The 15,597-nt window shown below is 33.3% G+C and overlaps 3 protein-coding genes across 4 annotated transcripts; all 3 read left to right on the forward strand.

Moving 5' to 3' along the window:
• Nucleotides 1–726: 726 nt before the first annotated feature.
• TOM2A (tobamovirus multiplication 2A) lies at nucleotides 727–5,322 on the forward strand. The gene is made up of 7 exons (XM_022301895.2): nucleotides 727–890; nucleotides 1,436–1,691; nucleotides 2,550–2,649; nucleotides 2,868–2,948; nucleotides 3,015–3,119; nucleotides 3,828–4,037; nucleotides 5,067–5,322. Exons 2-7 carry the CDS (start codon nucleotides 1,456–1,458, stop codon nucleotides 5,172–5,174), a joined length of 840 nt encoding a protein of 279 aa, XP_022157587.1. The 5' UTR covers nucleotides 727–890; nucleotides 1,436–1,455; the 3' UTR covers nucleotides 5,175–5,322.
• Nucleotides 5,323–5,465: 143 nt separating this feature from the next.
• On the forward strand, nucleotides 5,466–7,863 carry LOC111024226 (Peroxidase superfamily protein). 2 transcript variants are annotated; one of them, XM_022301876.2, is made up of 4 exons: nucleotides 5,466–6,265; nucleotides 6,331–6,522; nucleotides 6,811–6,976; nucleotides 7,308–7,863. In XM_022301876.2, the coding sequence occupies exons 1-4, from the start codon at nucleotides 6,047–6,049 to the stop codon at nucleotides 7,727–7,729; spliced, it is 999 nt and encodes a 332-aa protein (XP_022157568.1). In that variant the 5' UTR covers nucleotides 5,466–6,046; the 3' UTR covers nucleotides 7,730–7,863. The 2 variants fall into 2 exon arrangements, with proteins under 2 accessions (XP_022157568.1, XP_022157575.1); XM_022301883.2 differs by lacking the exon at nucleotides 6,331–6,522.
• A 737-nt stretch (nucleotides 7,864–8,600) lies between these two features.
• On the forward strand, nucleotides 8,601–11,076 carry TOM2B (tobamovirus multiplication 2B). The gene is made up of 5 exons (XM_022300955.2): nucleotides 8,601–8,840; nucleotides 9,380–9,445; nucleotides 9,544–9,608; nucleotides 10,521–10,611; nucleotides 10,709–11,076. The coding sequence occupies exons 1-5, from the start codon at nucleotides 8,706–8,708 to the stop codon at nucleotides 10,745–10,747; spliced, it is 396 nt and encodes a 131-aa protein (XP_022156647.1). The 5' UTR covers nucleotides 8,601–8,705; the 3' UTR covers nucleotides 10,748–11,076.
• The last annotated feature ends 4,521 nt before the right edge of the window (nucleotides 11,077–15,597 follow it).

The following is a 15,597-nucleotide window of genomic DNA, read 5'->3' on the forward strand; positions in this document are numbered from 1 at the left end:
TTTGTAATATAGCAACATTTTTAGAAAAAAATGGAGGTCTAATTATAAAATGTCAAATTTACCCTTGTAGCATTGATATAGTAATGATATATATTTTTAATTTAAACATTATGCTATATTTAAAAATCCATATCTATTTTATATTATTCATGTAATTGTCTCAATTTTTTTTATTCAAAAAGCTTTTTTTTTTCCAGTTAAATAGAAAAGAATTTACTCGTGAGTTGAATCTAAAAGTCTAAAAAAAAAGAGTATATCAAATATAGGAGGAACTCCCACTCCTTGATAAGAAACAAGATATCTTAAATCACTAGACTATGTCGTAGAAAAAAGAGAGAATTATACTAATTAAAAAAAAAGAGAGAATTAAAGAATCTGTTGCTAAAACGAACCTAACTTAGCAGTAATTAGTATATATATCTCATATCAAGAGATATAATTTCGATCCTCAAATAATTTATTCTAAAAGAAAAAATATTGTCTTATTTTTCTCGAATCAATGGACGGTAATGTAGTTTCGTTCTTTTTTTTTTTTTTTTTTTTTTGTAGTGGAGACGGATATAAATTTAGATTTCAAAGAAGCCGGTTGTGTAAATAAATATTTATTGAGGGGGCAAATAGCAAATTCTCTTGACCAAATGTCGTCATCTGAAATTGACCATATTGTCCCCGTAATATAAGGAGACACGAGCGTAAGGCCAGGACAGAAATGTCTTCAACTTAAAAAAGCCACTAGGGCGCAACTCCAAATGCCAACTGGCCGTGGGAGAACCGGACCGTCTTTCGATTTCCAATTTCTCTCTCTCTCTCTCTCTTTCTCTCCTCTATCTCTCTCTCTCATTTCACGGTCCGAGAAAGCGAGCAATCAGATAATCGTCGTCCCTGAATTCGTAAGTTCTCCGATTTCTTCTTTGATCCTGTTGATTTTTTCAGCTAGATTACGTCCACGAGCTTATTTGCTTTGATTCTATTGAGAAAGTTTTGCGTGATTTCAATCTAAAGCTAAAGCACGGACTAAATTGAGAGAATAGGGATATCGAAAGGAAAAAAAAATTGTGCTGGTTTCGATCACAATTCCTCTTTGATGGAGGAAATATGGGGAAGTATTTTCTTTGGTTGCTGAGAAACTGCAACGCAGATTGGAGGTCACAAGGATTTTAGTTCAGGTCTGTTGGAGATTGGAAGTCATCCTAGCTGAATAGATGGGGATCCATGCAAATTTGTTTTTCCGAACGGAAATTTTTTGTGCATGGGATTGTTAAACGTCTGGCTATGGATATAACTAAAGAGTTGTAATTTGTTTTACTTTCTTCAAGATTTTGATTTTTTAGCAATAGCAACAAGCAGCTGCATGTGTAGCAAACTTATTGTTTATTTGTTGGACATAATGAGCGCTCTGATGCATATGTGATGCACATTACAAATGTTGTTTTAGGGATTGGACATATATAAACGATGGCCTGCAGAGGGTGCTTCGAGTGCCTATTGAAGCTCCTGAACTTCCTCTTGTCCCTTCTGGGTCTTGCGATGGTGGGCTATGGGATTTACTTGTTGGTTGAGTACTCGAGATCTTCCAGTGATATTCCAAGTCCTCCGTTGAGCGGTGATCATGATCTGGTACAGCTTGGTCGACCAATGCTAATGGCTGTGTCTCTGTCCTCTAACGTCTTTGATAACCTTCCAAAAGCATGGTATGACTTTTCGTTTTAGGTATAAACACAATGCCTCTTGTTGCTTATTATGGCTGACTGCACTGTAGTCAGCACATGTATTCTGGGTAGTAAATAATGAAGGACATTGAGCTTTCATAAGTAGCTCATTGGTTTGGTGATCATGTGTTATCCCTCTAGGCGAGGAGCTTGAGCCCCATAATCCCCCCTTTCTCCCATTTTGTGGTGTAAGTTGGCTTTAAAAAAATATACAATCCAGTAGGTCGTATTTTGTTAGATTGGAGCCCCTCTATCTAGGTTTGGTTGGCTCCTTTTGCTTGGGCTTTTTTTGTTGCCCCTCATCTATTCTTTCATTTTCATCTCAATGAAAGCCGGATGGCGGGTACCTTTAAGAATACAAAACACACACACACATAACGGACATTTAATCCTCCCTCGATTGTCACGTGATAGGAATGGGAGGTAGATGGTTAAACGTTTTGGAGTTTAGAAAGCATTGAACATACGAAATTGCTGGATTATTGCTTCAATAGATTTTAATATTTTTTATTGCTAACGTGAACTTGAGCCAGTTTATTGAAAGTCTCATCCAAATATAGGAACTGGTATACATGTTGATTTACAGTCTACTTAGAATGCAATGTAAGTATTGCCCGGAATACAATTACTTGATATGGAAAAATGGCATGCTATCTTCAGAAGTACTAGATGTGAGTCATGTGACATCCGTGTCTTCTTTACACTCTATCTAATATGTTTATTTGAAAGGATTCTATTCCTCAACCTTCAGGCAAGCAAATTCCATTTTAGCAGCCATAGATGAATATGGATATTTGTGGCATCTGCTCAATCAGTTTCTTTCTTTTAATTTTTTTGCAGGTTCATATACTTGTTCATTGCTGTTGGAGTAATTCTCTTTGTTGTCTCTTGTTTTGGGTGTATTGGAGCTACAACACGTAATGGATGCTGTTTAAGTTGTGTATCCTATTCGCCTGCAGAGTTGTTTGATTTATGAATTAACAATGATATAACTAGGCCACCAGTGAACAACACGTTTTCTTTGGGATATTACACTCTGTCCATCATGAGATGGTGACCATAAATATAACACAACATACGATACATACAGTTGAATCTTAAAAAGTTGGCACTAATCTTTATTTGATTTCTCTGTTACTGTATCCTTAATGATCACAGTATTCAGTTTTGGTGCTTCTACTGATTTTGTTGCAACTAGGAGGTGCAGCCTTCATATTCTTTGACAAACACTGGAGAGATGTGAGTGTTCACAAACTAAACCTGAACATTTTTTAGTTCATTTGCTTATTCTTTTTTATTCTATAGGAAATTCCTAGAGACAAAACAGGAAACTTTGATAAGATCTATGAATTCCTGGACGACAATTGGGATATGATCAGATGGGTTGCATTGGGAGCTGTCACTTTTGAGGTAGGTGAATCTTTTTCTTGCAGTATTTGAATCTGAGACCAGCATGGAATTTGGACATCATTGGTAATAGTGCGTACTGCCTATGTGCCGATGTTAGTATGCATCAAACACCATACATCTTGCTTTTTATGAAACAGATTGACATGTTGCTTGCTCCCGAAGTTCTGTCAGCAAGAATGTGTACTTTTACACCCTTCATCAAATTGTAGAGATCTGACTTATTATTATTTTAATCTCTCTTGAATTTTGGATTACAGCACGTGTTTAACATGCGGTTGATAGGTTTTTTTAACCCAGATTTGCGATTTGCGTAAAAAATTCATTTTAATATTTTCGCTTTGTTGATTTATTTATTTTTTTTTATATAAGAGACGATACTTTCATTGAGAAGAATAAAAAGAGAAACAAAAGAAACCAAAGGGGCCTACCCCGAGAGGAGTCCCTTATAGAAACAGACTCCAATCCAAAAGAATGAGACCTAACGGATAATTACAAAAGGCCTTAGAAACAGAGCCCCGTAAAGAAGTATTAAATTTAATGAGATCCCAATTGATTTAATAACCGTCTACTTTCCCTAAGCCACTTAGGTTCAAACTCCCATTTACACAATGAGATAGCCATGGGTTTTGCTCTGCACTGATTATAAATCTCTCTCAATGATAACAAAATTTTCCACCCTGTAATATTAATTTTCCATTGTATTTTCAGGCTCTCCTTTTCCTGTTTGCTCTTGTGGTTCGTGCTGCAAACAGACCTGTAGACTATGACAGTGATGATGAGTACATTGCTCCAAGGCAACAAATCCGACAACCATTGATCAATAGGCCTGTGGCTCCTGCGACAGGTGTGCCTGTTGCTGGGACACTTGATCAGCGACCAAGCCGAAATGATGCTTGGAGTGCACGAATGAGGGAAAAGGTATGGATGTTTTCTAGGTAGAATTTTGCCACTGAAGATAATGAGCAGGACAATAAGTCTTTTATTTATTTTCTTGATAATTGGGAATCGGAGCTTTGCTCTACTAGAGGCACCTGTGCCGTCCTTTTCCTTTCCTTTCCTTTTTTTAGTACAACAAATAGAGATTTGGACTTCTAACCTCACAAGGAGTAGTATGGAGTAGTTGTCATTTACCGCTGAGCTAGGCTCATCTTGGCTCTTCCTTTCCTTTTATTCTTGCATTTATAATAAAAAACTGATACTAGGGCTTTTCATGACTCTTTATCATGGTCTGTATTTAATTAAACATTCTCTTGGAAGATGTATGCATAGCTCATATGATTATGTGTATACATTGTTGTTGCTCTTGAAGTGGCCCAATAAAGCTTAGCTGATCTGATCTTATTACTACAGAATCAACTTGACTAGTCTTTTTGTTCCTCTTAGAATTTTAAGTGATATCTTTGTGCTTACCACTCACGCTGATCAAAACTAAAAACAGTTGACTTCTTGATTTTAAGTTCTCTGCAATATTTTGATGTCATTATTGGTTGATATCGAGCTAAAGACAGCGGAGCCCAACTTATCTGAATGATTAATTCAACTTTCGATCTTTAGATGTTATGCATATCGTATTTAGACATTTGTCTAGCTTCCTGCTTGGGAAGGTATTTCTCGTCTTGCATGTTTTAATTCTTCCCTTAGTAGTTAGTAATGAAATTCAGACTTTAGATTTGAGACCAAAGTTTCTAGTATTTTATTTGTGCCATACTTTTACAACATATCATGGTCAAGTAGTGACTCATCAACTGTTCTACCAATCTTCTGAAATATGTTTAGAGCTCTTATTTGGAGGAGTTTTGTGTTGGTAACTTCTGTCACAGACCATGAACTACTTCATGTATGATCTGATGGGCATATTCTTTTGTCAATATGCATTTGATGTGATGTTTGTAACTTCTACATAAATTTTGATTCTGATGTTGCTGTTCTTTTCCTGTTGGAAAACAGTATGGGCTGGATACTACCGAGTTTACATACAACCCGTCTGAATCTCACAGGTTTCAGCAAGTTGCCGCACAGCCAGTTGAAGAAAAGAGCCGCTGCACCATCATGTGACAAAGTATGTCTTGTATTATTTGTTTCTCGCTCGACTGTAGTGTTTTAGCGGGTCGGTTGTTTGTTCCGCATGTGTATAACCAAGAGGTTTTTTCGGAGTCTGTACTTGTGTAACCTGAACTTTTCATAAGAAAAAAAGTTGTGACTATCTGTTGTGTGAAAACCATTCTCCTACGTTTGAATTTTCTTTTTGTTCAAGATGGATGGGTCAGCATAGGACCTAAGAAAATGATTGTAAGCTCCGTCGCACTTGGGAAATGACTGCTTTCTTGAATTTACTTTTCATTGTGTTTTTGGTCCAAGTAGTATTTTTCGTTGTTATAGCCTCTGCTCTCCTCGAGTCCTTTCAACCTTGTGGGACGTCTTGATTTTTATTCAATATCTTGCTTCCTCAGCTTTAAATCATCTATTAGGCCACTCTTTGGAGCTCTGTTTCTGATTTATTCTGTGTACAAAGAATGAGAACTTCAACCACCATTTTTACTAAAGATGTTTACAAGAGGCTAATAGAGCCCTCTGCGGGTGTTTGAGTTCGTTCGTAGTTGGGTTCGATACTATAAGTTTGTTATTCTCAAGCTATCGGATTTTCTGATTAGCAACAATTTTCCAATGGGTTGATGAAGTGGAATCAGCCTATGTTCTTCTCATGGTTAAATGGGATTGCTTGAATAAAGTGATGCAGAAAAGGCTGTAAAACAGGTGGAGTTGGGTAGGGTTGGTTGCATCAACTTTGATCAACTTCTTCAAATGGGAAATTTTCAAGGGAAAAAATGGGTACAAGAAACTGTCACTCTCATTGGTTATAAAGAAGACTTTCAGGGTGCATTCCATTTGTCTTTCATCTCCATAACCTCACTTTCAAAACATTATCTATGGAGATTCTGAAGATTTTGGCGGTTGTAATATTTGGTGTGGTTTTGTGTGGAATTGAAAGTTTAGGCGATGGAGAACATCTAGTTTTTGACTATTACAAAGAAACATGCCCTTTCGTCGAAGATATTGTTCGGCGACAGGTCGAGATTGCTGTGCTCAGAGATCCTCGAATGGCTGCTTCACTCCTCCGCTTGCATTTCCATGATTGTTTTGTTATGGTATACCTCTCTCTTGTTTTTGAAAGAGAAATATAGATTATTAGACTTAAAATCGTTGTTATTAGGGGTGTGATGCATCAATTCTTCTGGATAGCAATGAGGAGATGGTGAGCGAAAAACAAGCGGCTCCGAACCTTAACTCTCTGCGCGGGTTTAACGTCATTGATGAGATCAAGTACATACTGGAAGAAGCTTGTCCTCGTATTGTTTCGTGTGCTGATATTTTGACCATTGCAGCACGTGATGCTGTCTTGCTCGTACATAATCTCTCTGCTATTTCTTTTCTTATCTTTTCTCCTTCCTTCTATGTAAATGCTATTTTCACTCGTCATTAAAATTACGACTAGATTCAAAAACTTATTTTCATAGGTTAGTATAAATCTAATAATCTTTTTACTATACTCAGCAATATTCCTAGTACGACATATGGGTTAAACTCTTAACTTCCTATACTATATCAAAATGAATACATCAATTTTACCTTTTTTTTTTTTCCTTTTTCCTAAGCAATAGTATGTTGAATTACTATTGTTTTGTTTGAGAAGAGAGGAGGACCTGGATGGGAAGTTTTGCTAGGAAGGAAAGACTCTTTGAAAGCAAGCTTTGATGGAGCCAACAAATACATCCCTTCTCCAAATGCCTCTCTTGAGACCCTCATTGCCAATTTTCAACAACAAGGCCTTGATGTGGGAGACTTGGTTGCTCTTTCAGGTCAGTTTCTCGTGGATTAAAGCTCACTAGATATAAATCTATAATAGGCTAACTTTAGCTCTCATTCTACTTCTCAACCAAATTTATGTTTCAAAATCCAATCTAAATGAGTACTTTTTTCAAAACAAAATATCACATCATAAAGCTCATTCAATCACACCCATAAATAACTTATTACGTTGTACTTCTATTACAACTCACCCACGATAGAACTAATTGACCCCTGTTAAATCATCCAAATTAAGAGAGTAACTCAACCTTAAAAAGACGTAAATTTCCATCCACTTATTGCAATACACTAACACCTAAAAGGGCTTGGAACTGTGAGAAGGAAGCCACACCATAGGAAAAGCAAGATGCTTGAGCTTCAGACAAAGAGTATACCAAAAGAACCCAGAGGAAGAACATGACAGATACAAGGGGCACAACACATACAGAAGAGTTTTAAGGTCCATATGCCCTAAAACAGGGCAAGACCAGAGGATTGCACCCTTAGATTTTGGGACACCAGCAAGATTTGACAACCACTACTTCCTCAGCATTCTTCAAGGCAAAGGGCTTTTGGGGTCTGACAATGTGCTCATAACCCAAGACTATGAAGGTGACATAAGAAGACAAGTTTGGAGCTATGCCTCTGACCAAACCCTTTTCTTTGCTTCCTTTGTTAAGTCCATTGTCAAGATGGGGAACATCAATGTCCTCACTGCCCATCAAGGTGAAGTAAGGAAGAATTGTAGGGTTACCAATTACTAAGGTTTCTCTTCGATTCATCTACAGTGGATATTTCAATCTCTCATTTGAAGTTTATTCCTTTTGTAATTTGCGTATTGTGTATATCATATCCTGAAAATGGATTTTGAATGATTACTACGTGCATTATTTGTAAATTTTCATATCCTACTCATCTTTGTTGGTAGTTTTTACAGAATTGATACATGTGTGAGATGATAATAAGCCATAAAACACCGATTTCAACCTAGCTTAAATAGTCAAACATCTTTTGTCTTCCTAATTAGTACTGGCGGAGTCTTCTTTCCCTACGTGGTATTTTGCATGAATAACAATTTTTTAAAAAAAATATATTATAAATATAATTACAAGTACAACTTTCATAGATTATTGATTGTCAATAGGAAAAAACTTTCCTCCCGAAGATTCAAGAGGCTCCTGCGTTGTCTAGTAACATATAGACAAGTGGACCACGTAAGAATTATGCAAAATAAAATAAAAAAAACTTGATATATGTGACATGAAGTCACGTGTATCGATTACCGATTTGAACATAGCTTAAATAGTCAAACATCCTTTGTCTTCTTTATTGACAAAGTCTTCTCCCCTACCGTGCAACCTTAGTAGATCATTGATTGTCAAAATATTTTAAATCGATATCTAGCTTAAATTAGTTATGAAAAGAAAAATACTTGGTTTCTCGTAATCAGAACTACAAATCATCATTAAATGTTTCACAGCCGGGAGAAATGCAAAAATGAAACTTTTTTCAACAACTACGTTAATTTTTCAATGGTGATTAGTGAAGAGCCGAATGTTTTCAAAATCAATAATTACGAATGCGGTTAAAAAAATATAGATTTTTTTTTTAAAATTAAAAATTGTGAAATGGGCTCAAGAGTCGGTTCAGAGGCCCACGCGATGATTTTTCTCGCGGGTCGGGCGATCCAAGAAACGGTGGAATCTGGTTCCGTCGGAAAATCCTCAGGCGAAGAGGCGAATGGCGACGGCTTCCGCGTCAGCTCGAAGCGGCAGAGATGGTACGGCCAAGGCCATGGTGGCCGATCACATTTCTCAGTCGGTACGATCCACTTCAAATCTCCTTCACCTGATGCAGCAATCGTCTCCGGCCCAGGCACGGCCCCTCTCTCTCTCTCTCTCTCTCTCTCTCGTATTTGATTTCCGAAGCTTTACAAGTTCGTTCAAATGGTGCTCTGATGAGTAGTTTTGATAGATGATAGCTGAATTTTTTTCGATTTATGTTTCTTGAGGTTCCTCTTCCTTCTATTTTCGAATTTTGAGGAAAGTTGATGGAAATCTTGAATTGTATGAATTGATGATTGAACTTCCTAAATTTACTGTTCATTGTATCTTTCTACAACATTTAGATTAAATTCATTGAGATATCATATGATATTATAAATAAAATTTTATAATACTGTACTGATATTTTACCGTGCGAGTATTGTTTGCATCGCAGTCATGATTTCAATTATCCCTACCTTGGACAATGGAATTGAAATTTAGCTCTGATTATTCTCTTCGAATTTTGTCGACGTGAGATGGATTCAACTCAAGTTCTAGTCTTATTGCTGAAATGGAACTTTATTTGGTATTTTCTCTTATTGCATTGCATTCAATTCAGTTTCTCATATAGTGTCGTCTTGTCTGCAGGCTCAGTTAATTAAGTTGCCAAAGAACCTTTTGGCGAAAGCGCCTGCTATAAAAAATACTGGGAAAGTATGTAGATTCGGTTAATAACCTGGACAAGTTCTTATTTTGTTTATTTATTTTTTATGAAACTTCTGAAAGCACTTTCATTTCTTCCTGTGATGCAGATCTTAGAGCAGATGCCGAAGGTGGTTTCATCCTTAGATGCATATGTAGAGAAGGGACTAGAAAGGTTCTTATTGTCCTTTAACATGCATTGATGGAACTAATTCTAATTATATTTTTAAATGTACAATCTCATGCGTTATTTCTTGGCTGAACACACCCATAATTTCTGCTAAAGTTGATGACAATTATTAACGCACATTATTAAATGATTTGATTTCCATATGTTGTGATAATCAACATTTTTGAAATTGTAATCAATCTACTTATTAGGAAATGGTCTTGTTCTACTCTGTTTAAAGATTTTTCTGAAGGAATTTCAGTTTAACCAATGGTTCTGTTTAATTTGGTTCTTCAATCTTCAGTCTAATTTTGTTTGATTCATTTCCAAACAATCTGAATATGAGTGGTCTGGTTTGGTTTTATTTTAAAATATTCACCTAATATATCTTTGTAGACCATTCAGAACACTTTTGATCGGACTGAGTTAAATTGGTTCGATTTGAACTGAGACAGTAGGGGAAGAAAATCCTGAAACTGAATCAAACTAGATAATTGAACCGGTCAGTACAGTTCCCCCCACCAGCCACATACAAACTGGATAAACCACGAAATCCCAAAAATCTTTGAATTATGGAATTCTGCTAATGCCAAATAAATGAATTTAAGCTACAATTCTTGTGCTACTTTAGAAATTGATGACATTCTTTTGGTTGATCCCAAGAAATTGATATCAATGAATGACATCCTAAGTCATCTATTTTTTTTTTGCACTTACGCGCAGAGGTTTAAGTTATCCATTGGGCAGATATTTCACAATATTGTATGTAAATGTATTACTGCTTTGTTGTTACTCTTTGGTTTATCCATCCACCAAATTACTTCTACTCATTTTAGTCGTGCCTTCGTAAGAACCAGTTCTATTTCTACTGATCAGTTTGGCTTCTGTATTGATTTACTTAATTTCAACTGTTTGCAGCATTCCTCGTTTGCAGACTGTTGTGCAATTACTTGCAAACATGGAAAGCTGCCAGCTGAAATCTCTCTCTCAAATCCAACACCCTCAAGAAGTTCAACTCCTCTCCCTTCACCCTCTATTTCCTTGGGTTGTCTTGTCATATAGTAGTTTGTTGCTCAATTTCTGATGTTTATCTCTTTCTCTTCCAGGAAATCGAGTCTCCTCATCAACTGAAAGATGTGGACTGACAGTTCTGTGCTTCTTAAACGTGTCACCTACATGTAAAGATAAGACCATCTCTAACCGTTTATCTTCTTGTCCTTTGTCTGAAGGGATGGTCTTATATGTTTGTTGTCTCAATTTCATTTGTTTAACTTTTTCCTCTTCACCACTGCACGACACGAATCAAAAAGTTGGTTCTAAATGCATTCTAAACCATGTTGCTAACTATGTAAAGAAAAGATAGTGTAAATGCCACATGTCCTTTTATCTTTTTGTTTTTTGGTTGAACAGAATGATGGGGTTCCTTAAATTTCAGAGTACCTCAAATCCTTGTAAGAATTTGCTTCTCCCTCCATCTTTGATGCTTTTGTGGGAATTTGTTTGATTTGTTGCAATCATATATATGATAGGACCATATGGCAATCATTCATAATTAAAGTATGTTTCGTATGTTCACTGGATGTGACCTGGAAACCAATCTCATCTTTGTTTTTGAAAGGATGTCTACTGATAAATTCTTTTGTGTTTTGTTTAATAATTTGATGCAGACCAATTTGTTTAAGTGTGAACTGACGATTACGTGTTGCATCAAAGTGAACTATGGTGAGTTTTGAGTTTTGGATAACTCTTGAGACTTGAGAGTAACACATTTAACTGGAAAAAAAAAACACATAATCGTGTTTAATTTAAAAAACACATTTAATAGTGTTATTATTATTATTTTTGTCATCTAGTTAAATGTTATAATCATTTGAAAACTGTTTTTAATTAGTTACTTCTTTTTTTCTATTTTATTTAAATGCATTTGTAGTGGACCATGCAAGAATTATGCAAAATAAAAAAAAATGATTGTCTATATACTATTGGACCATACAATAATTCAGGAGGGAAGTTAGGAAGTTTTTAATATTACATCACAGATATAGTCGTTTCAAAACTTTCATATTTTTATTTTTTTCTTTTTCTATAATAAAAAAACAGAATGGTGAGAATTGTGTCAGTTTCTTGTTTTTTTTTTCTTTATTTTCTATTGAAAAAAGAGTAAAAAATCTATTTGATATCAATCCCTTTTTTTTCCCTAAAATTTTTAAATTATGTAAAAGTAAAAAGTTTTATATGAAAGTTTATTTTTTAAGATTAAATATTAGTATACAGATAAGAATGGTAATGTCAGAAAGAGAGAGAGAGAGATGAGATTGCCAACAATTTCGAACGTGGGAAAGTGAGTTGATGAATTCAAATTTGTGAAAGTTTCGTAAACAAAATTAAAAAAAGAAAAAGAAAAAGGTGCTGACGTGGACGGCTTCTATTGTAGCAAAAAAAATCAAACTCATCTCTCATTTCCATCTCTCTGCCCTATCACGTTTCCAATGAATTTTCTTTCTTTTTCATTTTTTAAATATTTATTCTCATTCTAATAATGACATCTGACAATTTTATTCAACCCATTTCAACTCTCCCAAAAAGCCATGACGCATGCTTCTGAATCAAATATTTTAAAATTAAGTTTCCAATGCAATTTTAATTTTAGTTTAAGTTGAATTACCAAAAAAAAAAAAAAAAAGTCCTTAAACTTTGTTTATTGTTTCAAAGACGTCTTTACCATTACAAAAGTGTTTATAAATTATTAATTATTATGTTCTAAATTTTGTTAAGGATATATATTTTTTATACATTTATGGTATTTTTTAAACATTTATGGAAGGTTAAGGTAGTATTGAACCAGGGATAAAATTTGGTTTTTTTTTCTTTTTTTGGTAATTTAGTCTTTAGTTTACCCTAAAACAAATAAAGACAAAATTTTAATTAATTTTTTTTATAGTTTTTTAAAGATAGCCAGCTCAACTAAAAAAGATAAGTGATAGATCCAGTCATCTTTTTCCTTATTTCCCTCTTCTTTTTAATTTATTTATTTTTATCATATGCATAAAATTTGGTTCTATTATTTTAAAGGAATAATTAGCCTTTTTCTACTACCTTCATTAATAATAAAAAAAAATATTGTTGTTACGGTCATCTGATAATTTCTGCCGGCCGTTGGAACTTATCCGTTCCTTCAGAAAAGTTTGATTTATGATTTAAATGATAGTGGAGGATATAAGCTATCTAAGAATATTATATATATGTTTTATACAACTTTTGTTGGCCATTGATAATCAAATATGAACAAATTTATCGAAATGAAATCCTATAGATTTCTTTACCAAATTAGTTAGTGTGTATGAATGGTTTATAATTACCCAATTAACATTTATTTATGTGAACTAATTATTAGGAATATATCATTACTGTTTCAATAATTAATAAAAATGCGCAGTTATAAATAAGACAAAAAAATTTAACAAAATAACAAATTTAGCATCTACATTTTAGATTTGCAAATATAGCAAAAAAAAATTTAGAAAAAACGGAGGTCCAATAATAAAATGTCAAATTTACCCTCGTAGCATTGATATACTATTGATATAACACTGAGAAATATATATATATATATATATATATATATATATATATATATATATATATATATTGATATATATCTTATTTACTATTGATATTCAACTGATATATCATTAATATAACTATAATGTCTACTAATATAACTTCTTATATGATTATATTATTTACTATTTATTGATTTACCATTAATATTATGTGTAATATATTATTGATATACCACTGATATAATACTGATATACAATTGATTTACTTCTGATATATCTATGATATCTACCAATATAACTTCTAATATGGTATACCACTGATATACGTATGATATAACTATGATTTTTACTGATATAAGTTCTTATATAATTATATAATTTACCATTGATTTACCATGCTGATATATGTTATATCTGTAATATATATTTGATATGTCTTTAATTTACCACTAATACAATTATGATATTTACTAAAATAACTTCTCATATGATTATATGATTTAACACTAATATAAATTTGATACATCTATGATATATACTTAATATGTCTCTAATTTACCATTGATATAACCATGATATCTACTGATATCTAACATTGATGCATCTGTGATCTACATTTGATGTATATCAGAGAAAGATCAGATGTACATCTGTAGATCGAAAGTATATCAGATATAAATCCATCGGACGTATATCCTATATACATCCAACGGACGTATATCAGATATCATGAGGGTAAAACTGGAATAATACAAATTCCAAAAATAAAATTCAAATATTTTACCATATTTGCAAAACACAAAACTGGTTGACATTTTTGTAAATATATATAAAAGTTTAGCTACCCAATAAAATTTCCATAATAAAAATCATCCAACCTAACTAAATTTTTATTGAGGGTCATAATTAAGTAATTTAATCAATATTCAATATTTAAATTAACTTTAATATTCTGTGGAAATGAAGAAAGATGATAGCAATATAGATTAAGACGCACATGGAAAAAAATGATGATAAGCTTATCATGAATATCGTTTTGGATCGATGATATATAGCTTAACGAATATCAAATTTTTAATTTTATTCGATGATGAGCATCTTAAACCTACGTACGTGTTATACTTATTAGTCGATCATTACTTTTTTAACAAACTTATTTAGAATCTAGTCGGTTGTAAGTCTTCCACTCATACGGTATTGATTCCATTGCATATTGACCATCGACGAAGTAAAGCTACCTCACTACCATGGGATGCTATTTAGAATAATTTGTGACTATGACTAAAACACATATAAGTGTAACACCTAGGTCGGAGTTATTTTAAGAGGCATTTACATAAATATCATAATCTAAATAAAAGCCTAAATTCAAAATGTAATGTATAGCTACACATATACTACATCTGACAAAAAATTAAAAATCATGACGATTTTTAAGAATGCATATCCAAATGAAATTTCTCTTGTCTCTAATGGTGCAGAAATCCAGAATTAATTAAAAATATATATTTTACTTCAAATAAATCATAGGTAGTTTACAAACTTAAATATGGAATATTATTATATTTACGGGGTTTCATCTCGGTGTATATATTATGAATTGATGCTTGTTTGAACTTATTTAACTTTTGATACCATATTTAATATTCATGAAGTTTCATCTCAAAACCAATCGACCAAATAAAAATACTAACATGTACATCAGAAACATTTGTTAGGTTATTTATCTTTTACTGGATAAATTTTTTTTTTCAAAATGTTCAAACTTACTAATAAATACCCTTGAAATTTGAGATTTGTTCCAACAAGTCTCTTTACATTTTGAAAGTATCCAATAAATTCGTGAATTTCAACGTGGCATTTAAATGTGCCATTAAAATTTAAATTGTTTAATAAATCTACCAACCTTCCCTTTCATATTTTGATAGGCCATTGAAAGTCTAGAAATGAGGGCACAGACTTTGATACACATTAAATTAATGAACAGAAAAACAAATATTTTTGTAGACCTTTTTCCTCGAGGATTATCCGCGCATCATATTAAGGTAAGTACATTATATATATATATAAAAAGGAAAACCCCCACTTTATCGGGATGGGTCCCTCACTCCGATCACGTCCATCCCGTTGTCATCCCTAATTGTAATATAAAATTTTTAACGATTTAGTGTCCAATGTGAAGCGTCGATTTTTATAATATAATAATAATTATTATGTTTTTATAATTTATAAACACACTTGCTCAATTTATCATATGTACTTTAATAAATCTTAACGAATTTCTTTTACAAAAGTTTAAGTAATTAATTCGTTATAAATAGATGAGGATGGAAGTCATTTTTTACAAGAGAGGGAAAAAAAAAAGAAAGGAAAAAGCGAATAACTTCGCGTTTAACGACGTCGTATCGGGTGCCTGATGTGACCCTTCTTCG

This window comes from Momordica charantia (assembly GCF_013281855.1).
Source record: "Momordica charantia cultivar OHB3-1 chromosome 6 unlocalized genomic scaffold, Mcharantia_2.0 BLBB01000006.1, whole genome shotgun sequence".
Classification (NCBI taxonomy): domain Eukaryota; kingdom Viridiplantae; phylum Streptophyta; class Magnoliopsida; order Cucurbitales; family Cucurbitaceae; genus Momordica; species Momordica charantia.

Coding starts and splice junctions, on each gene's coding strand:
- TOM2A (XM_022301895.2), top strand. CDS start 1,456: ATGGCCTGCAGAGGGTGCTTCGAGTGCCTATTGAAGCTCCTGAACTTC. Junction 3,120..3,827: donor TGGGAGCTGTCACTTTTGAG/GTAGGTGAATCT, acceptor TTGTATTTTCAG/GCTCTCCTTTTCCTGTTTGC. Junction 4,038..5,066: donor GTGCACGAATGAGGGAAAAG/GTATGGATGTTT, acceptor GTTGGAAAACAG/TATGGGCTGGATACTACCGA.
- LOC111024226 (XM_022301876.2), top strand. CDS start 6,047: ATGGAGATTCTGAAGATTTTGGCGGTTGTAATATTTGGTGTGGTTTTG. Junction 6,523..6,810: donor CACGTGATGCTGTCTTGCTC/GTACATAATCTC, acceptor TTGTTTGAGAAG/AGAGGAGGACCTGGATGGGA. Junction 6,977..7,307: donor AGACTTGGTTGCTCTTTCAG/GTCAGTTTCTCG, acceptor AACTGTGAGAAG/GAAGCCACACCATAGGAAAA.
- TOM2B (XM_022300955.2), top strand. CDS start 8,706: ATGGCGACGGCTTCCGCGTCAGCTCGAAGCGGCAGAGATGGTACGGCC. Junction 8,841..9,379: donor AGCAATCGTCTCCGGCCCAG/GCACGGCCCCTC, acceptor TCTTGTCTGCAG/GCTCAGTTAATTAAGTTGCC. Junction 9,446..9,543: donor CTATAAAAAATACTGGGAAA/GTATGTAGATTC, acceptor CCTGTGATGCAG/ATCTTAGAGCAGATGCCGAA.